General features: G+C 41.6%; 1 protein-coding gene across 3 annotated transcripts in view; it reads left to right on the forward strand.

Annotated features, from left to right (window-relative positions):
* LOC125448020 (adenylate cyclase type 2-like) overlaps positions 1-24429 on the forward strand; it is a 591455-nt gene that overhangs the window by 416784 nt on the left and 150242 nt on the right. For all 3 annotated transcript variants that reach the window (XM_059653944.1, XM_059653945.1, XM_059653950.1), the window contains 3 exons: positions 3062-3216; positions 22589-22700; positions 22815-22942. In XM_059653944.1, coding sequence (XP_059509927.1) covers positions 3062-3216; positions 22589-22700; positions 22815-22942 — 395 coding nt within the window. The remainder of the gene's footprint in view (positions 1-3061; positions 3217-22588; positions 22701-22814; positions 22943-24429) is intronic.

Raw genomic sequence — 24429 nt, forward strand, 5'->3', positions numbered from 1 at the left:
ACCTCTAACATCACTGTCCACAGCTTCAAGCTGTCACTCGTATATGCCACACAACATGGATTCTGAGTGAAGTGTAACAAACACATCGTTCATTGTAATGTAATTGATTATGATGTTATTGTAGAGACCAAAACTTGTTATTAATAGGAAGCCCCACAATGCCAGCAGAAAATGAAGCCCTGACAAGAATTTCACATTATAAAACTTTTAATAATTAAAATTAACATAATCAAAGCACTAAGTAACAGGTGAAAGATAATCAAAGACATCTTTCACTTCAGACAGCTGATACAGCAAGTCTAGCCCTCCTGTCGTTCCAAGTATTTGCATAATTTTCCATATTAATGGGACACCATGTGCAATCTCACAATAGTTCCAAATCGACCTTCGCTACGTAGGATATTTCACTTCCCATTCAATTGTTTCAGTCTTTTTTTATTTAAAAAATATATTTTATTCATAAAATGTCTCTTTGTATATATACATTGTTACAAAAGCAGTTCGGTTCTGTAAACTTGCAGAAATGCACAAAACATTGGACCTTAACTCTATCCAAAAAAACCAAAAACCTTTCTTACACATGCAACACTAATCAAATAGTTGAGGCACTAGGATGGCCCAATAACTAACAGATCTCTTGAGGCAGATTCATCAGCAGCTGAAATTCCCATAAATAATTACTACCACTATCTACAAGTTCTCTCTCACTCAGGTTTATAGTACGGGTAGCACAAAATCCCTGGAGCCTGCCTTCTTATACACCTCTTATAATAACAGCAGTGAATCATTTCTAATCCACAATCCCTTTTCCTTCCTGTCATCAGCTCTCTATCCTTTCTAACTATATAGCACATACGTTAACGTAGTCACTAATCTATTCACAGACACCTGCTTTGCTACCAGAGTTTGTTTGACAACTGCCAAACAGAGAATTGCTCAATTCAGAAAGAACCTTGATTCTTTCCTCTCTCACAAATTCTTAATCTCTTTTGAACTTCCAAACTAAAATTATAGACTGAAATTCAACACAATTTTTAGGTTTCTATTGACCCTTTGCTCTTGGTTTATCCTCATGGCAATTTCAGGTAACATTGGTTTTTCCCTGGACCTTAGTGTCACAGTTAGTAAGCTAATCAACCCTCCTTCAGAACTACTTCCCAGTTCTCTTGGTTTTTAAAAGTGCCAAAGCAGAGAAAAAAAAGCAAGCTTTTTCCAAGCATGTGGATAATCACACATCCATCCTTTGAAAGAGAAAAGTCTTACTAATGTAAAGATCTTTCAAAATACAATACAGTTTAATATCATAAACATCTTTATAGCCATCTTATTACACACAGCACCAATAATGATTTTCCTTTGCCATATTATGCAATTATACATTATACACTGATAACACACTAAACCTTAACTTATACCAAACCACTTGTGTCAAATAGCTTTTCAAGTACAATTAGTGTGAGTTCTTAGAGTCCCACAAGTTTCCTGTAATAAGGCAGTTTCAGAACCTTGACATGCTTTCCCAAAACCACTGTAAGATAGCAATACCTCATTATAAGAGATTCACCCCTTTTCATATGTAAATTAGGAATGAACCCCATAGTCACAAAGCTGTTACCCTTGTCATTTTTGAAAGTAACCTTTTGCAAAGTAACAAGTGAACAATTTTCAGATATGTCCCTGAATAATATGTCTTTGTTCAGTGAGCCTCCAGGAGACAGTTTCATGTTACATGCCATCATTAGTAATAGTGTTACTCCTGGATCTCTAAGGAAAACAGTTGACCTGCCTGTCTCTTGAGATAAATCTGGGGACACTTATGATTAGTCAGAAAACTTTAATAATTTCTTGAATCCTAATTTATGTCATCAGTAAACACAGGAGACCTGTCAGTTTATCGTAATCTTTACCTCTAGGCCAGTATTCTGTGGAAGATCACTGTGCAGGTGTACTGATACTCGCTTTTCCAAGTACAGTCTTCAGCTTTGCCTGTCCATTGTGGCAATGAATTCCACCAAATCAACGTCAAAACCATCCGGGCTTTCTTTTTTACAAACTTGACAAGTATCTGTGTCTTTACCTTTTGTCATCTCTGTCAGCATTCTTTCACTGTCAAAATCCTCTGTCTTCAGTTACTTTGTTAGCTTCCAAACTGGGGCTTATCACTAAAATGTTTGAGTCAATTTCTGCAAACCTATTCTTGGTGGGATCTTAATCCATAACAGACAATAATTTTATGTTTGCACAAAAAAATTTTCCAAGGTTCTCAAAGTCTTGTCCAGCCATCATCAATCTGGACCACCTATCATTCACTGATAATGGGAACTGCAGATGCTGGAGAATCCAAGATAATAAAATGTGAGGCTGGATGAACACAGTAGGCCCAGCAGCATCTCAGGAGCATATCACTACTTTCTCTTCTCTCAAAAGTTCTACGAAGGTTTATTTGGGTTTCATTTCAAATATTTAAACTTCTACCTGAATGCTTCTGGAAATAAGCTTTAGGTACTGAGAACAGCATTCTTTACTCTGTCAAAGCCACCTGATTTCTGTTCTGAAAGGGCTAGACAGACTTCCAAAACTTTAATCACAAAGATGTTCTGTAGAAGCCCAATGATCTTCTGACCATTTCAGTTTTGTGGCAATTTTATGAAATGATACAAAATTCATTTCTACTACTACTTCATTCAATTTTAGTACCAAGCAAATGCTCTTTTACCAATCAGAAGTAAAATGAGTTGTTTCTAAACCATCCACACCCAGAATCAGAAACTCACTTATGTTGCTGGGATGTCATTTTTACTACTGAACATATTTTCAGCTGTTCATGTTTAGGTCAAGGCAATGCCCTCACTCAGATTGTGTTCAGCATGGGCCATGTTGAAATTTTGTAGAAGGACAGCAGTTGCCATTTTGATGCTTTACATCATCTATCACCCTGAAATGAGCACAGTTTTGCCACTTATGTTTCAGTTGTTTGAATAGAAACAGAAGTAAGAAATGAGAAAATATGATGTTATGTAACTTTCTAATTTGTATGTTTCTTTTCCTTGTCTTTCGAAAGGAGCGTCTGTTACTGTCATTGCTTCCTGCACATATTGCCATGGAGATGAAGGCTGAAATCATTCAGCGATTACAAGGACCAAAATCTGGTCATTGCCAGTTAGAAAATACAAATAACTTTCACAATTTGTACGTGAAGAGGCACACAAATGTGAGGTACTTTCATTTTTTCTTAAACATTTGAAAATAGTACAAGTAAAACATCTTGACAATTTTATAGTATGGTTTAAAAAGAAACACTTTGTCAAGTTATTTATTTATTTCAGTTGCTGATGATTATTTTTCATATGGGTTTTATGTCTTTATTCCATGCATTAATTCATAAATCTTGAAAACAGCAAACTGTTATATCACTGTTCAAATTATTGTCAGGATTAACATAATGATGTGCAGAATATATTTTTGAGTTTAGTTCTTTAGTCCTTTGGGGAGTTGGCTGGTCCATTTATTTCAGCTTTGGTTATGGTTCATGAGCCAGATGTTTGGACATCAGTTTCAGTCTCTTTAAAGTTTGAAGTAAGATTTGACTTTAATAAAATGGCAAGTATGTGCAAGTTTTATACAAATGCCTTACCATAAGACACTCTTGTATGTTTTTTTGGCAGTTCAATAATATGGTCCTGGTCTTTTTCCCATTTTCTAGCCTCAAATTTTGTCTTTTCCTTCATTTTCACAATTTGAATTCCTCAAGGGCCCAAAAATTCCAGTCAGCATTGGAGAGCGTTGCCAAACACTGATTGCAATTTAAACTGAGCACTTATCAATGTATGTTGGGGTCTTTTCACCTTGCACTGCCAAATCTAGCAGAGATTCAGGGATGAATGCTATCAGGAACACACTGTAGGATGCAATTCGGTTGAAGTCATGTCCCATTTTCACACAGGAAGACACTGATATTATGGTCTGTCTTCAGTTCATTGGCTTGCATTGTTTTAAACAGAATTGTCAATCTCTGAAAGAGCACAACCCCACCCCTGAAAATTCCGTTCGCCCCTTCAACCATGACAGTGTTCACCCTCTATTTCACACCCTGACGGTGTTTGCCACTCCTCTCTCTTACCTCAACAATGTTCAAACCCCTCTCTTACCCTGATGATATTCGCTCTACAATTTTTACGCAAAAGTATTCACCCTGCCTCACCTTGCTCATACGAGGCAAACAGGAAAGTGCTCAGCCCAACATTCTCCTTCCCACACCTGCACCATCTGCACTTGCTCTTCTGCAGCAGCTGGAGACGAGCCAAGGATTTTAGAAAGTGAGTCAAGAGGCGGAGTGTGGGTGGAGCTGAGCATGGGTGGGGTCAGGTGTAGTGTTGAGCATTATCCATGATATGGGGCAGGGTGAGCACAACCTGGTGCAGCAAAGAGGACTGAGTACAGGAGAGCACTAGTGCTGCTGTGTGAATGTTGTATGTGGTGTTGGGGGAGGACCAGGTGGCCACTGCCTATGGTATGGTGGAGAGAGAGCTTTGAGCACAGTCCAGAGACTAGATAGTAAGCACTATCAGCAAGTGCGGGTAAACACTGCTCTGGGAAGTGGAGTGCTTTGACAGTAGCTGATTTGCCTAATACCCTGAGCTGGTTTACACATACAATATAAAGCTCTCATTAAATCTGCATAAAAACCAGAGTGTGTATTGGGCAAATAGCTCACGTCTGCATGGTTCTGGCCATGATGTTGGACTGAGCCATGATGTTGGACTGGTCCATGAAGGATGAAACCAGCAACTAGAAGTTCAAAGTTCTCAAGTTAATGCCAGGATGTGTATATGTTGGGCATTCCTCAAGGCCTTACAATATATTACCGACCTAAATTAAGTCAGAAGTCACTCCTTTCAATCACCATTGCAAACCCCATTGATCCTAATGTTCTGGCAGTGAAAATCACCATCAGATTGCAACCCTAACTCCCATTATTTTCAACAACAGTCAGGGTCAATGTTGTTGGTCAGGCCTTCCAGCTTCTTCAAAAGTGCAGAGCATGCCTGATATTGGAGTTCTGCTTCATGGCACAGTACCACCGGGGAAAGATAAGCTACACTCTCTTTTCATGGTACTATGTGCTGTATTCTGGAGAATTTTCATTCATTAATACATTCAAAATCTTTGGGCCCTTTAAAAAATTTGTGTAGTTTTCCCTCAATAAGTGTGAGTGGGACAAGCCCAAAAGGTCATATGGTGGGCTGGGTGGAAGGTAGATTGTTTGCCAACTGGATATATAGTGTGGAGAGTGGTGGATGGGTAGGATGGCAGTTCAGGATGGTACCTTACTACCATCCTTTCAAGAGGAATTAAGGATGGGCAATAAATGCTTCCCTTGCCTATGGTTTTCACATTTCCAAAATATTCAAATAAACTCTATATCCATAGGTTGTCAACAATGCAGATGTACAGATTGAAATGTTTATGATGTAAAAAGCCAGCATGACATTCAGCTAAGCCCCACTGTTTGAGTGTCTGCTTTTTGTGAATTTGCTTATTTGCGCAAAATTTGCCATACAACTTTTCACCCGCTGTGAGTTCAGTCTTTGTTTTGTTGCACTTTTAAACAGAGGAGAGTTTGTTTCCTTGCACAGAGAATATGCGCTGCAAATGTGCAGTCTGCAATGTTCCCTGTTTGTGAAAATGACTGTTTACAAGGTTACAAGGAATGTGATTTTGGCAAATTACAGAACTTTACTGTAACTATAGTTTCAACAAATTTCGAGCTTGCATATATCAGAGTGGACTGATAATAGTGAATTGACATCTTAATACTGCAAGTAAGAACAGTAACTCCGATGATTATAGGATTAATACAGCAAGTATTTACAAGGATGGTAGGAACTGCAGATGCTGGAGAATCTGAGAATACAAGGTGTAGAGCTGGATGAACACAACTGGCCAAGCAGCATTAGAGGAGCAGGAAAGGTGACGTTTCAGGCCTAGACCCTTCAGTTTAGAGTATTGATTTGATTTTATTATTTTCACGTGTATCAAGGTACAGTGAAAAGTGATTTCTCATGTGCTTTATAGGCAGACTGTGCTATGCAATTACATCACGGTGTCAGAACAGAGGGCAGGGTACAATGTTACAGCGGCTGGGAAGGTGCCGAGGGTGTTCAATATTAACATTAAAAAGGTCCATTCAAAAGTCTGAAAACAGCGGGGAAGAAGCTGTTGTTGAATCTTTTTGTACATGAAAGCAAACTCTATACTGTATTCCAAGTTCGTGAAATGGACAAGATTGGTTTATTCTGAAAAGCTCACAACATAATAGACAATTGTAGAAAGGTAAAACTGCCCCCAACAATAATAAAAAAAATTCTTGCAATGGTAAATGTCATTTATAAAAAGATGACTACATTTTCTTATGGTAGTAATGTTAAAAGTCAGTATTCCACTTTGTGGAAAATAGAGTTGGATTTTCTGCTACAACATAAATTTCTTCTGATGCCCCTTTATGTTAATTTGCAATTAAATTTACTTTGGAAAATAAATTATTATAAAACATGATCAATGAAATATTATCCTGCTCTTTTTCAAAGTTTTAGCAAAGATCAGCAGCTCAGGTTGTGGTTGAGGTTGTTGACTTACTCGCCAAGCTGGCTTGTTCTCGTTCTGACATTTCGTCACCATGCTAGGTGACATCATTAGTGAAGTCTCTGATGAAGTGGTGTCATTCTACATGATATTTTGTAAACCATGTTGGTTCTGCAAATTGTGGTTATAGGGTCTTTAATCCTTGTGATTGTTTGTCAGATCGTAACAAGAATTAAAGTCCCCATTCACACATGCAGAACTAATGTGGTTTACAAAATACCATGCAATGACTGCCACAAACATGACATCAGACAGACGGGAAGGAAACTAGCCATCAGAATACATGAACATCAGCTAGCAGCAAAGTGGCACGACAAACTGTCCTTAATATTAATGCACTCAGGCAGTGAAAGGCCATCAGTTTAACTGGGACAAGGTAACCATAGTAGCCCAAGCCAAAAATAGACACGCACGGGAATTCCGAGAGGCATCGTTCTCCATCCGTAATGAATCAACAAACACATAGGATTGGACCCCATATACAAAAGAAAACCAGTAATGACACTACTCACCACAACTGACCAAACAGTATAAATTCCAAGCAGAGTAGAATAACACCACTTCATCAGAGGCTCCACTGATGATGTCACCTAGCATGGTGGCAAAACATCTGAACAAGAACAAGCCAGCTTGGTGAGCAAGTCAACAACATCATCCTGTTCTTTTGTTAACATGGTGATATATCTATTGGGATTGCATACGATTGGAATAACACAGCACATCATCTGACTCGTGATAAAGAGTGTGTAAGGTTTTCATTGAAGGCAAACATGCAGGTTCAGTGGCTTCTAAAGAAGGCAAATAGTAAATTGTCCATCACAGTAAGAGGAATCAAGCACAGGTGCAGAGAGGTCTTCCTGTAATTATTGCAGGGCTTTATGTGTGCAGTTTTGGTCTCCTTAGCTGAAGAAGGTTGTTCTTGCTATAGGTTGTATTCAATAAAGGTTTACTAGGCTGATTTCTGGGCTGGTAGGACTGCCATATGAGGAGAATTTGAATTGTCTAGAACTATATTCATTGACGTTCCGAAGAATGGGTGGGGATCCTATAGAAACTTATAATATCCTAACAGAACCAAGAGAGGGTAGACACGGAAGTATGTTCCCAACGGCAGAAGAGTTAAGAACCAGGGGTCACAGTGTAAGGATACGGGTTAGGCCATTTAGGACTGAGAAGATGACATGTTCCTTTACCCAGAGAGTGGTGAGCCTGTGGAATTTGTGATTTGGTGGAGGAGTTGGATACAGCACCCAGGACTAAAGGGATCAAAGGATATGGGGGGAAAGCAGGAAGGCGCTACTGAGTTGGATGATTAGCCATAATCATAATGAATGGTAGAGCAGGCTCAAAGGGCCAATTGGCTTACTTCTGCTCCTATTTCCTATGTTTATATTTTTTGGGTTAAATTTAACTTTAATTGTAAGGCCTAAATCATTTATAGTTAAGCACTGAGTTGAAAGAGCTAACCTATAATTTTATTTATTTTGATTAATTATAAGATCCATTCCAGGTGTCATTGCATTTTCAATAGAGCTCTTGTGGTAAAGTGTTAATGTCCCTACCTCTGAGCCATGAGTCTTTGGTTCTATTCCTAATTGCTCTAGATGTGTGCAAAACACATCTGAACAGATTGATTGAAAATATCTCAATATATTTTCCTACGTTTCACAGAAATTGATTGGTTACCACCATCAAGATCAAGGTCTTAGACACTCAGTATCTGCTGAATGTGTGCTCCATCCCTCTAGCCATAGCTACTGAGCATCAATGCCAAGATGAGAGTGAGACAGATACCTCTATCCAGATACCTCTTCCTCTCATGGAGACAGGGTCATGCCAGCAGGCACCATAGGAGGAAGGGCCACAAATATTCCTCTCAGGACACTTCAGAGGTGCCTGGCCTTGCCAGCTTCCCTTTGCTTGACTTTCCAACATGTGCAGAAGTCCAAGCTAAGGTATGAGAGCCTGCGTCTTGCTGGATACTCTCAGCAGGTAGAGGCCCTTCAGGCCCAAATTGCTCTGAGAATGTCAGGCAAGTCTTCCAAAACAACAGGACCAACTACAGTCCAGGTGTGTAGGTCAGGCTTGCCTAAGACACAATGGGAGGAAGAAGACAACAAATCTACTGAGGCCGCTTTGGTAGCATGGGTGACACATCGTTGTATATACTCTTGCACCTTGTAAATATATGTTCATTTACACTTTTAAAGCATCCACACCCATGCCTTTGCCACTGTTGGACCTGGTGAAGTCACACCCATTTGAGAAATAAGTAGCCTCAATAGACATCCTAAGGATGAAAGAAGTTGTAATGACCAAGCATGAGACGATAGGAACAGAATTGGCCATATGGTCTATTGGGTCCACTACACTATTCACTGAGATCGTAGCTGATCTGATAATCCTCACCTCCACTTTCCTGATTTCATAATCAGGAAATAAGCATTTCTCATCTCTGACAAATAACTGACCACAAATAACAGACACCGCAGATACTTGAACCGTGATGTTGCTTACAGCAACCTCGGCATGTAGAATCATAGAATCGGACAGCACAGAAACAGACTCTTCAGCCCAACTTGTTCATGCCGACCAGATATCCTATATCAATCTAGTCACATTTTCCAGCATTTGGCCCATATCCCTCTAAACCCTTCCTATTAATGTACCCATCCACTTGCCTTTTAAATGTTGTAATCGTGGGAGCCTCCACCACTTTCCATGGCAGCTCATTCCATATACACACCAACCTGTGTATGAAAAAATGGTCCCTTAAGTCCCTTTTAGATCTTTCCTTACTTACCTTACACCTATACCCTCTAGTTCTGGACTCCCCCACGCAGAGAAAGGTGCCAGGAATGGTGGGGCTAGTGGACAATGTGGAGCAGATGAGGGAGTTGCAGAGAGAGCAGTCCCTCCAGAAGGCAGATAAGTGTGGGCAGGGAAATATATCCTTCGTAGTGGGATCAGATTGCAGGTGGTGGAGAATAATGCATTGCATATGCAGGTTAACAGCATGATACATGAGGACAAGGGGCATTCCGTCTTATTTTAATTGTTGGGAGGGGATGTGAGGGCTGAGGTGCGGGAAACGCAAGAGATGTGGTCGAGGGCATTTTCGTCCACTGTGGGAGGGAAGTTGAAAAATTTCCTGATAACCACTTGCTGAGGCCACAATTTTTAATGTTAGTTCTTATAAACATTATGATGTGCTAACAAATTGCAATTTTAAAGCAGATGGATGGCATTACTAAATCAGTGGAAGCATAATAAATGTAAGCAGGGCCTCATATTCAAAGAATTATACTCCAAAACTGAAGAGAAAAACAGCAACTTTCCCGACCCCGAAATGTCAGCTTTCCTGTTCCTCTGATATTGCTTGGCCTGCTGTGTTCCTCCAGCTCCACACTTTGTTATCTTATAACTTTCTCCATCCAGTCTGTATGCAATGGCAGGCATTTGGCTTGTATTTGGGAAGTTGAGTTTGGAGCAAAATTTGCAAGATTTCAGCATTGTGACCTCAAGTGATTTGCAGGCTTTGCCTTTGATGTAAGATCCCCTCCTCCTTCCATTTCCTCATGTTCCCTTTTGTTTGCTGGCCCTTTGTCTTTGATGCTCTTTTAGCCTCCTGTTGTTTCTGTTCATCCCATTTATGTAATATTTAATGACACTAATCTAACCCCTGACTCCATCAATTTGTAAGTTGTCATGCTCTTGTTGAACATACATTCTCCACATACATTGAGGCCAGAATGATTGTCCTTTGTTAAAGAAAAAACCCTGCCAATATTTCCTGTGCCTCCTGTGCTCTATAAGAGCCCACCCCTCTATCTTGAATTTTCCTCTTTTACTATAATCATTCCTCAGTCAGCCAGTCCAATGAACCCTGATCCAGATTTAAGATTTCTGCTTTCCCCTGGACTGAACCCAGAAAAGCCTCTGATTGTTAATAGGTAAACCACTGGACTGATTGCTGGACGGATAATAGCCCAGCCCTGATGTCTCCACACAATGCCTGCTTGTGCTGAAAAGGGAGGCAGGCAAAGTTGCATAACAATTAACTAAATTGAGCTAACAGGGAAACGCAATTCCACTGAAATAAGGTGATTACATCTCATTAGTGAGACTCAGAACTCACGTTTAATATCTACAGGGAAAATCAGAAAAGCTTCTCATCTCAAAACATAAGATTACGAAGTAAGTTAGTAAACTACGTTTTACTTCAGCTTGAGCCATAAAAATAACAGTAAAGCCTTACTTTTTCTTCTAGACCAAATGGCTATTCTTTACAAGAAGTGTTTTACAATTAGCTTCAATTAAACAGAATTAATAAATTCCTTACTTGCTTAATCATGTTGTATTATTAATTATTGAAAAATAAACCAGTCCTACAATTGTTTCGACTTTATGCCGAGCTCTTTCAATAGCTGAAGTAAACTATCAGTAAAATGAAGTAAACTTCAGCCAAAAACATGAAAATGTTTTGAGATAAGAAGCTTTTACTTAAAGACAGAGCTATGTTTTAAAATCATCTGGTATTGTAACTAACTGGATAAAACTTTCCATTCCTTTGAGTGGCATGGTCAAAGGCAAGAAAGTTGGGAAAATACAAAGGAATTGGAGGAATCAGATAATTGAAGTCATAAAGATGTCATATGCATTGCCTTTAATGTAGTAAAATGTCCCATGGTGCTCCACAGGAGATTTATAAAGCAAAATATGACATTAAACCAACACAAAGAGATGTTGGGAAAATATCCTCAGTGTCAGAGACTGGATATACAGCTAAATATATATTAGAAAGGTCACAGCATACAATGCCACCATCAGAAGACTGTGCTTCACCAGCACAGGTGCGCACACATTATGGGACTCTGTTGTACATGTAAAATTGATTGTATTGTATGCCTTTTTCTCATTCACTCAAAAGACATTGCTGGCTAGGCCAGTTTTTTTTTTGTCCATCCTTAAATATTCTTGGGAATGTAGTGGTGACCTGTTTCAGTCCATGTCATGTAGTCACACTCAAAGTGCTTTTAGGAAAGGAAAACCAGGATATTGACTCCAATTAGTAAAGAAACAATGATATAGTTCCAAGTCAGGATGATGTGTGGTTTAGTGGGAAACCTGCAGGTGGTGCACGTATGAATCTGAGACGAGCGTGTAGCAAGTCAGCATCACTGTGAAGCAGACTGGGTAAAGTGCACAACAAGTCAGCATCACTGCAAAACAGTGGGATGAGGACCTATGTTAGAAGGTCACTGGTGGCAGGAGACTGAAAGCCATTGACAGACAGCCCCTTCAAGCTGTTTCTATCTGTCAGACTCGAAGTCACAGAAGTCTTCAGCACAGACAATGGCCCTTCAGTTCATGGAGACTGTGCCAGTCAAAAAACAAGCACGTAATTGTTCTAAAACTAAAATGTGCCATCACGGGAAAACAGGTGGATGATTGTTGGGTTCTTAGAACATAGAACATAGAACAGTACAGCACAGAACAGGCCCTTCAGCCCACAATGTTGTGCCGATCATTGATCCTCATGTATGCACCCTCAAATTTCTGTGACCATATGCATGTCCAGCAGTCTCTTAAATGACCCCAATGACCTTGCTTCCACAACTGCTGCTGGCAACGCAGTCCATGCTCTCACAACTCTCTGTGTAAAGAACCCACCTCTGACATCCCCTCTATACTTTCCTCCAACCAACTTAAAACTATGACCCCTCTTGCTAGCCATTTCTTCCATGTCTGTTTTAATTGGTTGTGTGGCAGGCAATAGAAAGTAGGTAGAATGCCTAAGTACTCAAATTGGCAGGGATTAGTTGTGTCCCACATGGACCCGTGTTAGGGCCTCAGTTATTCACATTATTTATTAACGACTTGGATAATGGCATAGAAAATCACATTTCCAAGTGTTCTGCTGACACAAAATTAGGTGGCATTGTAGACAGTGTAGTTGATAACATAAAATTACAAAATGATGTTGATAGAATGGTAAATGATGAAAACAGTGGTAGATAGAGTTCAATGTAAGCAAGTGTGAGGTTATCCATTTTGGACTTAAAAAGGAAAGACTGGGATATTTTCCAGATGATATGAAGTTAAATATAGTGGATGTCCAAAGTGACTTGTGGGTTCAGGTATATAGATCTTTAAGATACCTCGAACAGGTGCAGAAAATAATCGAGAAAGCTAATGATATGCTGACCTCTTTATCATCGATTGATGTACTGAGAAGATCTGGTTACAATGAATGTTTACAAGAATGATACCTGAACTTAAGGGGTTAAGTTATCAGGAGAGTTTATACAAATTAGGCCTGTTTTCTCAAGAATTTGGAGGGTTAAGTGGTGTTCTTATTAAAGACTTCAAGACATTAACAGTAAAGGACAGGACAGATAAAGATAAACTATTTCCACTGGTTGGAGATTCTAGAACTAGGAGTCCGTAGTCTAGAAATTAGGGCCAGACCATTCAGGAGAGATGCCAGAAAGCACTTCTACACAAAAAAAGTAGAGGTTTCGAACTCTGTTCCACACATGGCAATTATTGCTATGTCAGTTATTAATTTTAAATCTGAGTCAGACAAACTTTTATTAAGCAAAGATATCAAATATATCAATCAAAGACAGGTATGTGGAGTTAGGCCACAGATCAGACATGATGTAATTGAATGGCAGAACACGTTCAAGGGTAACTATTTTATTTATCTATATTAAGCGCTCTTTAGGTATACGTTTTCCTAAACTTGGATGCCCTAATGAGACTATTTTACAGAGTCCCTTATACTGAGCATTACCAGCTGATCAGTTTAACAAACTTCTTGAAGCTCTCATTTCCTGCTCTGTTTTTATACTAAGCATGCACTGGCTGCCAGCCCCTGAGATGGAACACTCCCAGAAGTTTAGGGAAGGAAAGGCAAATGACAGCATCCTCCCTCACTTCACCAAAACTTCACACTTACCAAATGCCATCATACTCAGTGGAAGCTGAGCTTGGTACACTCCGAATTCTAGCCACTGTGCCCCATAAGCTCTCCTCATGTCAACTGAAACAATCTAAATAAATCTTCAAGAGAAAATACAGGCTGTAAAGGAGGTTTCCCCCAATAATAAATGATAAGTTACTAGATACACACCTAAGATGGCAACTGTCTAAATCATCATGTTGAGCTCTAGCTATACAATGTATCTTAAGATCGTGATACACAGCATAGTTAGTCTACTGCAGTGATCCATCAGGAAACTGTCATCTACTTTGGAATAATGAATGGTCAATGGAAAATATGGGCAATTGAGACTTTGTTAGTCACTATCAATTTAGATCCAAAAGAAGATTGAATATCTGAGCATTGAACTAAAGACAAGGTCATTTTTACTTTTTACTTTCAGATGTGATTTCCTACTTTAAGAAGCTTGGATGTTTTGATTATCAGTTGTTGACATTGTTTCCCCTGGCATTGGCACGAGCTGGAGATTGCCAGCCTCTAATCGACTGGTACGTTTTGCAGGGGTTTTAGAGGGGAAGGATCTCTGTTCCTGGACCCCTAAATCACGAGGAAGACAGTAACAGCTAGACAAACAGCTGAGGTGGCTGATGATTTTGAAAGCTTGGGTGCCTTCCAAGGCTAGTTAGTGGGGGACAAACTCTACCCACTCTGACCATGATTCACGACACCATATGCAACCCTCTGAATGAGGCAAAGAGCATGTTTAATGCCACATATGCTTCAACATGGGCTGTGGTGGAACAGTGTGTAGGGCTCTTAAAGATTCTGCTGCTGGACTAGTCTGGGGAGGTGTAGGAGACCCTTTGTTATAGTCCAGACAGAATGTGCCACATTACCCTGTCATGCTGTGCCCTGTACAATTGAAGCAGGCAATGAGGCAATGTCCTAAATGCAAAGCAACTGGTGGAATATGCCTGCCTTCTGAGAAGGAGGATGAGGACATTGGGGAGGCGGAATGTGACATTGTCTGGCTGCAGTGTGTTCTACAAACCAGTTAAAATGTCATCAACATCCACCTCCAATTGAAGACAACTGGCTGAATCCGACCAACATCGTCCAACAATTTTTGGTCATGATGCCAAAATCTGGTCGACATTATGAAGGCAAAGTCCAGCTTTTTCTGGTTTCATTTCTGTTCCCTTTTCCTTTCTGGAAGTAAAAACTCACATTTGTGTTTGTGTCATTTGTAGAATTGTTTGCTTGTATGTAATGTTCCCCAATGATAAAGTGAATGTCTACAGTGGGCATTAGGGAAAAAGTAACATTGACTTAAAGTGTATTCAGACAGGTCGTAGCTACACAAAGTAAAGTGCATGGCATGCTGTTTAAACACTGATGAGGCTGAGAGGATGGTTTTGTATTTGCGAAGGAGAGTCAGTGATGCTGGCTTCTGTGGGCTGTGTAGCTTTATGGCTGCTGTGCTGTTACATTGCAAGTGAGGGGCTATGCCAGATTACCAATATTATCTGGGTGAACAGCGACATTTCAAAGATGGCATGGATGGAAGAGACACAGTGTTTTGGCAGATATCCTGTGATTAAGTTATTGTGGGGACAGCATGTAGTACGACGGGGTGCAGATCTACTGTGGGCAATGCTATACGGAAGGCATTACTCTGGATAGTTTTGTAAGATGTAGCAGGAAATCTTCCTAGGCCACACTATGAAAAAAGCTTTATGTATTGTTGACTGAGCCAAAAACAAATGCAAGATTCTACCCTAAACATTTTATTTAAACATCAAAGCAGTCAATTTATTTCTTTTGATTACTTTCATCTGGAATAAAAGACTCTGTGAATAGGTCACTTCAGAAAGCTCAAAAGTAACACACTTATTATGGGTATAACTTAGTCTTACAATAAGTTGAAAAACTGATTATCAATGAAGCTATTTGAGAACACTCGAAGCTGCCTTGTCCAAGTTTTTATGTTGATTGTTGACATTTTGGAAGCCTCCATGTAGCAAAAGCACATCTACTAGATCCAACAGAGGACTGTCTAAGGATATCCGGGGACCAGGGCAGTTCACCAAGCATAAATGTTCTAACAAATTCCACAGTGCAATGGGAAATTTTGAACCTGGCAGGTCACTCTTGTTAGTTTGCCAAGGTCAAGAACATCATGTTATTTACATTTATGCATAGTAAAACCACTGTACAATACCATCACAACTAAACTATCGTACCTAATAATAAAATGTGAGGCTGGATGAACACAGCAGGCCCAGCAGCATCTCAGCAGCACAAAAATCTGACGTTTCAGGCCTAGACCCTTCATCAGAGAGGGGGATGGGGTGAGGGTTCTGGAATAAATAGGGAGAGAGGGGGAGGCGGACCGAAGATGGAGAGAAAAGAAGATAGGTGGAGAGGAGAGTATAGGTGGGGAGGTAGGGAGGGGATAGGTCAGTCCAGGGAAGATGGACAGGTCAAGAAGGGGGGATGAGGTTAGTAGGTAGGAGATGGAGGTGCGGCTTCGGGTGGGAGGAAGGGATGGGTGAGAGGAAGAACAGGGTAGGGAGGCAGAGACAGATTGGACTGGTTTTGGGATGCAGTGGGTGGAGGGGAAGAGCTGGGCTGGTTGTGTGGTGCAGTGGGGGGAGGGGACGAGCTGGGCTGGTTTTGGGATGCGTTGGGGGAAGGAGAGATTTTGAAGCTGATGAAGTCCACATTGATACCATTGGGCTGCAGGGTTCCCAAGCGGAATATGAGTTGCTGTTCCTGCAACCGTCGGGTGGCCTCATTGTGGCATTGCAGGAGCCCCATGATGGACATGTCATCTAAAGAATGGGACGGGGAGTGGAAATGGTTTGTGGCTGGGTGGTGCAGTTGTTTATTGTGAACCAAGTGGAGGTGTTCTGCAAAGCGGTCCCCAAGCCTCCGCTTGGTTTCCCCAATGTAGAGGAAGCCACACCGGGTACAGTGGATGCAGAGAGACTGGTCTCTCCGGAAAGCAGACAGGGGTGGGGATGGAAAAATATCTTGGGTGGTGGAGTCGGATTGTAGATGGTGGATATGTCGGAGGATGATGCGTTGTATCCGGAGGTTGGTGGGGTGGTGTGTGAGAACGAGGGGGATCCTCTTTGGGCGGTTGTGGCGGGGGCGGGGTGTGAGGGATGTCTTGCGGAAAATGCGGGAGACGCGGTCAAGGGCGTTCTCGACCACTGTGGGGGGAAAGTTGCAGTTCTTGAAGTGATGGCCGACCCCACCACCCAAGAATACAACCCGACCCCACCACCCAAGACATTTTTCCATCCCCACCCCTGTCTGCTTTCCGGAGAGACCACTCTCTCCGTGACTCCCTTGTTCGCTCCACACTGCCCTCCAACCCCACCACACCCGGCACCTTCCCCTGCAACCGCAGGAAATGCTACACTTGCCCCCACACCTCCTCCCTCACCCCTATCCCAGGCCCCAAGATGACTTTCCACATTAAGCAGAGGTTCACCTGCACATCTGCCAATGTGGTATACTGCATCCACTGTACCCGGTGTGGGTTCTTCTACATTGGGGAAACCAAGCGGAGGCTTGGGGACCGCTTTGCAGAACACCTCTTCTCGGTTCGCAATAAACAACTGCACCTCCCAGTCGCAAACCATTTCCACTCCCCCTCCCATTCTTTAGATGACATGTCCATCATGGGCCTCCTGCAGTGCCACAATGATGCCACCCGAAGGTTGCAGGAACAGCAACTTATATTCCGCTTGGGAACCCTGCAGCCCAATGGGATCAATGTGGACTTCACCAGCTTCAAAATCTCCCCTTCCCCCACCGCATCCCAAAACCAGCCCAGCTCGTCCCCTCCCCCCACTGCACCACACAACCAGCCCAGCTCTTCCCCTCCACCCACTGCATCCCAAAACCAGTCCAACCTGTCTCTGCCTCCCTAACCTGTTCTTCCTCTCACCCATCCCTTCCTCCCACCCCAAGCCGCACCTCTATCTCCTAACCTACTAACCTCATCCCACCTCCTTGACCTGTCCGTCTTCTCTGGACTGACCTATCCCCTCCCTACCTCCCCACCTATACTCTCCTCTCCATCTTCAGTCCGCCTCCCCCTCTCTCCCTATTTATTCCAGAACCCTCACCCCATCCCCCTCTCTGATGAAGGGTCTAGGCCCGAAACGTCAGCTTTTGTGCTCCTGAGATGCTGCTGGGCCTGCTGTGTTCATCCAGCCTCACATTTTATTATCTTGGATTCTCCAGCATCTGCAGTTCCCATTATCACTAAACTATCGTACCTGCTACCTTTAAACATAACTTGTGTTGGCGCCCACATAAAAGTGGCCATTTTTGCCCAGCACACCTTGGCACAGGGGGTGGGTGAGAGACATTCTCAGCTTGCACTGGGCAGCATTATGTCATCTTCATCTGTTGCTGAAGATCTGAAGAAGCTCCAGCATCAGGAAGGTAGTCAGCCTAGATACATCTTGGGCAAACGACTTGCATCTCTGTATGCCCAAATAATGCATAAAAATGTTGTTACTTCCTAACCACTGGCCTTGCACTCCTACGACAAATCCAAAGTAGAAGAGTTCGGTTACATCTGTCAGGTCTTCGATTTCTCTTCTCCAGTGTTCACACTGCTTGGTCATCTTTGAAGTGAACCATCACATCCACCACAGCAATTCTTCAGTCCTTATTGAAGCTGAGATCCGATTTCCAAAGGTTTCCATCGTTGTCCTAGATCCAAGATTCCACATAGGTTACCCAGCCATATCTGCTGATAAACTGGTGGAGCTTCTCTGCAATCTTTGGCCCTTGATTCCGGCATTCTTCATAAAGGGACAAATTCTGGAAATGTTGGAAGAAGACTGATAAACCTTGATAATTTTGTATGAAATGATGTCTTTGTCCATGAGTTGGACACAATATCATGCTTATGATACTGTACACTGACTTGACTTTTCAGGTTAGACCACTTCTCTAGGTCCCAACCACACAAGCATTGTAGTCAATAGACTGCACGTTGTTGGGTTGGTGGTCCCAGCATTGTCTCTGGTTCTGCCAATGAATTCTTGTGAGCTTTCATCCTGAGTTGATAGCTTTCGACTTCCTTGAGGACTTTAAGATTTCCCAGTCCTTCAGTATATCTGATGTTGTCTTCCTGGCAGTACTGGAAAGAGGCCCAGATCTCTAGTTACTTGGATCATTCATGTGAATATCTTTTGCAGATTATGGCAACCAGAATTTGGACCTCTAACTTGGGCATGCCCAATCCTCCATCTCTGTTTTTGGTGTGGAGTATTCCATCTGTGGTGTGAAGTGGGAGCTGTAGGATCTCTCTGACTGAGATCCTTATAATGGCATCAAGTTTCTGGATTGTATTCTGTGAGGCTTCTTTGAGGATTAAGTGATAGTACAATCTTGGAATCATATGTGTCCTCATGAGTTCCAGTTTCTATATGGGTGGAGACCAGTGTCCTGAAGCTTGGAAATCCACGTCTTCAGTTTCACTCCCTACTTTCTGTCCAACACATGAGCCCATGATTGACACGGGCTCCCAGATATTTCTCAGTATCGCCTGGGGAATGTAGGCAATGTTATTTTCTTTCAGGGCCCTGTTTCTTCTGTGATTGTAAAGAAAGGTCTTCTTTTTATAAGTAAAATGGAATCCTTTCATCTTTGAGATTTTAGTAGTTAGACCGGCATTCTCACAAAATGATTGGACGAATTTGAGGTGCTTTACCATTCTGGTTTGGGAGTCACTCAACAATGTGATGTTGTCAGCAAAAGCCGTGGCAGAACAGTTGATCTTCCTACTGTCAAGTTGCATGGACACTCCGGTGCTGGCATTCTCAAGAGTTCACATTAATGAATCCAATGCTACGTTGAACAAAATTGGTGATAGGGAATCTGTCTGCTTATAGAGTTGGTTCTGCTGCGAATACCTTCAATCATCATTGAGTTGTTCATGTACATATCCTCAATAAGCTGAATTAACTCCTTTGACAAGCAAGCTCATTGCAGGTCTTTCAATAAATGTGTATGTCCAATTGAATCAAATGCCTTAGCCAAGTCAATAAAGACAATTACGAGATCCTTCCTGTTTCTCTTGGTGCCTCTGATGATCTTAGCCAGGACTGCAATGTTCTTGCATCCTGGTGTTGCTACCAAGTACCCTTTCTGTCTAGGGTTAAGTTGGACTGCCTCACTCAGTTGCTTTGCCATAACTTTAGTAAAAAGGCGAAGCAACGTGAGCCTGATTGTAATAAGACCTCCAGTTGTCTTTGTCACCCAGCATCTTTGGGTTTCAGTCTTCGGTATCAACATGGCCCAATTCCACTTCAGCGGCTCCAGGATCATGCATGTCCTCACCCAAAGAGTGAAGAGTCTTGGTGTCCTTGAGGTGTCTCCATCAAGGATCTTCTGGATGTCTCCACCTTCATGCTGTTGGGTCCTGCAGCATCCTGTGGTTGATTCCTGTGATGGCTGCACCGAATTCCTCCTCCTCAATGGGTCGTCATCCTTGCTGCCAGTGTATGGGTTGAATTTATTGATATTTGTCTTGTTGTTCATGGCTGAGAATTTAATGACAAAGTTGTCTTTTAGTCATTCCTTGGAAAGTGGACATGACAGGCTAGCTGTCTCCTGTCTTGAGAAGAAGAGAAGTTGATTGGTCTGGAACTTTGCCTTCTTTGCTGCATAGTGCCTTCTGATACCGGACTTCTTCCGAAATTCTCTTCTTTTTCTCCTTCACTCCAACCTTTGCTGTTGACTTCCTTTTCTGGTCTTCTTTCCGTCTGTTTTCTGTCCTTGGAGAGTTTCTTCTCCATTGCTGAGGACGTCTATAACACTTCCCATTAGTCCCAGACCCAGGGCTCTAACCTCGGAGTCACCCTTATTTTTCAGAAGTTCTTCTGCCTGTGTAAGCTGATTATCTGTTTCTCAATGTTTTGAAGTGCAGGCTGGTAGTCTGGTAACTTTTTTGTTAATGGACACCTGGGGATTCATGTCCAGTGTCCTCTGTAAGGGTGACCACTGGAGGTTCAGACACTGGAGCTTGAGATCCCACATCAATGTTTTGCACCATCCTTCTCATATTCAGAGTTCTGTTTAGGTGTCTTACACTTAAGGATACTAGTTATCTTCTTCTTGATGAAAGTACAGCCCGCGTACTGCTTTTCCAGCTCACGGAGAAGTTTGATTTTTCCTTCCATCCATTTGAATGCCTTCCTACCTGGCTTGGATGTGTTCTTCAGGACTTCCACACATTTCTTGTTGTGATGTTTGGCATGTTTGTGTGTTTCATGTTGGCCAAGGCCAATCTTCAATGTGAATTTCAGTTCACATCTTGAGCTTGCGAAACGTTTTGGCAGTCTTGGATTCTTGGTGCCCTACATTTTGTGTTAAGGCACGCTATAGTGTGGTATTCCTCACTCTTATCTCACTTGGAGCATTTAGCACAAAGGTTCTTGAACTGGTATGACTTGGCCAGGTGCTCCCTGAAGGTCCCCAAAGTAGAATAGAGAGAATTGCAGGCTGTACAAAACACACTATCCCATGGATCGCCTATCACAATCTCCTGGGTGGTGGTTCTGTCAAACGAGGGCTCGATGATGATTGGTATGAATGTAGTTCAGATGTTTTGCGCCCTACTGCTCATGTGCTTGATTCTCCCAACTGTTGTATCTTTTGTTATAGAATGTTTGTGCTGTGATTGCCTGTTCCGTGGGATGGGTTGCCTACACGTCCTCTTTCATGACAGGTTCTCTGCTTCTATGTTGGGTCTTGGTCTTCCAAGCCTGACTGGACCTTGACTCGCGTAGACTATCAGTATGCATACATCGAGTCACATCATCATCCCCTCCATCTGTGCATAGATGGATTCCCTCTTTGTGTGGCATAAGCACTTATCATAAGTCACTACTACCAATGAACCTGCAAGAAGGTTTGTGTTCCAGGACACATCCTAACCGACTGATTCAAGTCTTTCATATTTTGTGACTTCTTTTTTGTTTGTGATACTCACTAAGTAGTATCGTGATCCATGCAGATCCAACAGCCATCTCACAACTTTTCTCAGTCACAATTAGCCAGCAATAGCTGACTGGGGAGCCAATGCTGTTACCAGCAGGAACCTTGTTCACTGCAGCAGACAAATTTACGTCAAAACTACGGCAGCGGTAACTATTCAGGCGCAACTCCCATGAGAGGACTGGCCACCAAGAGTCTTAGTAACTACTGCTATATTTCCTTAATTCCCACACATACACACATTTCTGTACAGACAAGGCACAGCTCTGCAGAGGTATAATGGATTTGAAAAAAAAACTGGTAAAAAGAAAACAAGGTCAGGGGTTCAAATTCAGAAGACAGAATGGATTGACTTCTCATAGTTCCTGTAATTTCTTGTCAACAAGATTCAATCGTTGACCATGACAAAATGATGAAAGATCTTCAGTTCAGATTCAGATGGGAACTGTTAAGCATCCTGATAATTGAAAGGTTATCAGGCTTTTCAAACCTTTTCACTAAGAGAAGAAAAAGCTTTTTAATCAGCTTTATTTTAAGAACTTTTCTCTCACTGATGGAGAGAGAGAGTGGGAGATAGCATTGTCTTTACTTACAGTCCTGTCCACAATTGCCACAATTTAGAGCATACTGAAAAGTCTTCTTTTGTTTAGAGGCTGGTTGCTTGGCAACCTGCAGCACAGAGCAAAGATTTGTTCCAAGTCTGTTTGTCCAAATAGTAAGCTACAAAATCTATCTCTTATCTCTTCTTAAAGGGGCTGGATCTTCTACTTTCTGAAAATTATTTGCTTTTGCAATAAACAGCAAATAATCAACAGTTTTCCTTGACTATTGACTTTTATAAACTTGTTATTTCCAATAACTCACATGACAATTGCTCCTCAACCCAGTGTTGTCCAAACAGTCCATATTTTGATTCACATAATCCATGAATATGTTTATAACTTTCAACTATTTGTTTTACTGCAGCATATTGTACGCTGACATTGTGGGTTTTACACGCCTGGCTAGCGAATGTTCACCTGGAGAGCTTGTGCACACACTCAATGAGTTATTTGGCAAATTTGATCAAATTGCAAAGGTAAGGAGCTTTACTGACAAACAGGGTGATACTGTGAAATTTTAGCACTTAAGCATTATATGCATTATCTTGCATTTGTAATAACAATTGATTTTTACCCTTGATTTTATTCAGGAAAATGATTGTATGAGGATCAAGATTTTAGGGGACTGCTACTACTGCGTTTCTGGTTTACCAATATCTCTGCCAAACCATGCCAAAAACTGTGTTAAAATGGGGTTGGACATGTGCGAAGCCATAAAGTAAGTTAAATTTTCAAGTTCTTCTAGTTTTATAAGTAGAATTAAATCCAAGTTTGTTCTCCAGCAGTAGATTTACTACTGGAAGTTTATATGGACCACTAATGTTGATCTTTGTTACAAATTGTAAGCTTGAATTCATGCTGAATGTTTATAGGAGGTATGGCATAGAGCCATAAAGAGTCATAGAGTCATACAGCATGGAGACAGACACTGACCAAGTTTCCTAAACGGAATTCGACCCATTTACCTGCATTTGGCCTATATCACTGTAAACTTTCTTATCCACGCACTTATTCAAATGCCTTTTAAATGTTACATTTGTATGAGCCTCTACATCTTCCTCTGGCAACCCGTTCTATATACACACCAACCTCTGTGTGAAAAAGATATCCCTCAGGTGCCTTTCAAGTCTTTCCCCTCTCATCTTGAACCTTTGCCCTCTAGTTTTAAACTCTCCACCCTGGGGGAAAGACCTTGGCTAGTCACCTTATCTGTGCCCCATGTGATTTTATAAACCTCTATAAGGTCACCCTCAGTCCCCTGTGATGCCACTTTCAAGGAATTATGTACCTGCACTTCTTGGTCTCCCTGTCTGACCACACTCCCCAGTGCCCGACCATGAAGTGTGTAAGTCCTGCCCTGGTTTGTCTTAGCAAAATGTAGAACCTCACATTTATCTGAATTAAACTCCATCTGCCATTCTTCAGCCCACTGGCCCAGTTGATCAAGGTCCTAGTATATTCTGAGATAACCTTCTTCACTGTCCACTATCCCACCAATTGTGGTGTCACCCACAACATATTAACCATACCTCCTATATTCTCATTCAAATCATGTATGTAAATGATGAACAACAGTGGACCTATTACTGATCCTTGTGGCACGCCTCTGGTCATGGGCCTCCAGTCTAAACAATAACCCTCTATACTATCACCCTCTATCTCCTACCATCAAGCCAATTTTGTGTCCAATTGGCTAGCACTGTCTGGACTCTATGCAATCTAACCTGACCAACCAGCCTATCATGTGGAACCTTGTTGAAGGCCTTCTCAAGTCCATGTAGACAACGTCTACCACTCTACCTTCATCTATCTTCTTGGTCACCTCTTCAAAAATCTCAATCAAAATTATGAATATGTACTTCTGTTTCAAGGGCTTCTTCCTTAAAACTCTATACTTTACATAGTAGATATCTATAGAAGCTATTGAATAAATGAGCTGAGAAATATGCATTAAATTAGAATGAATTTTAGCAATGATAGAATGATACAAGCCATTGGAACATCTTCAACATCTTCATAAAGCAATGGATTGGAAGTTTGGTCTCCCCACATTGATAAACTGACAAACCCAGCTTTGTTTCACCGTGGTGTGGTAGTGGTTAGGATGGAAATATTGAATGAAGACCAGATACTTGTTTTAAGAAACAAAATTTAAAGCAGTATCCATCTTATATTGACCAATTAACAGTGATGATAGTAGTGGCC

This window comes from Stegostoma tigrinum, chromosome 2 (genome assembly GCF_030684315.1).
Source record: "Stegostoma tigrinum isolate sSteTig4 chromosome 2, sSteTig4.hap1, whole genome shotgun sequence".
Taxonomy (NCBI): domain Eukaryota; kingdom Metazoa; phylum Chordata; class Chondrichthyes; order Orectolobiformes; family Stegostomatidae; genus Stegostoma; species Stegostoma tigrinum.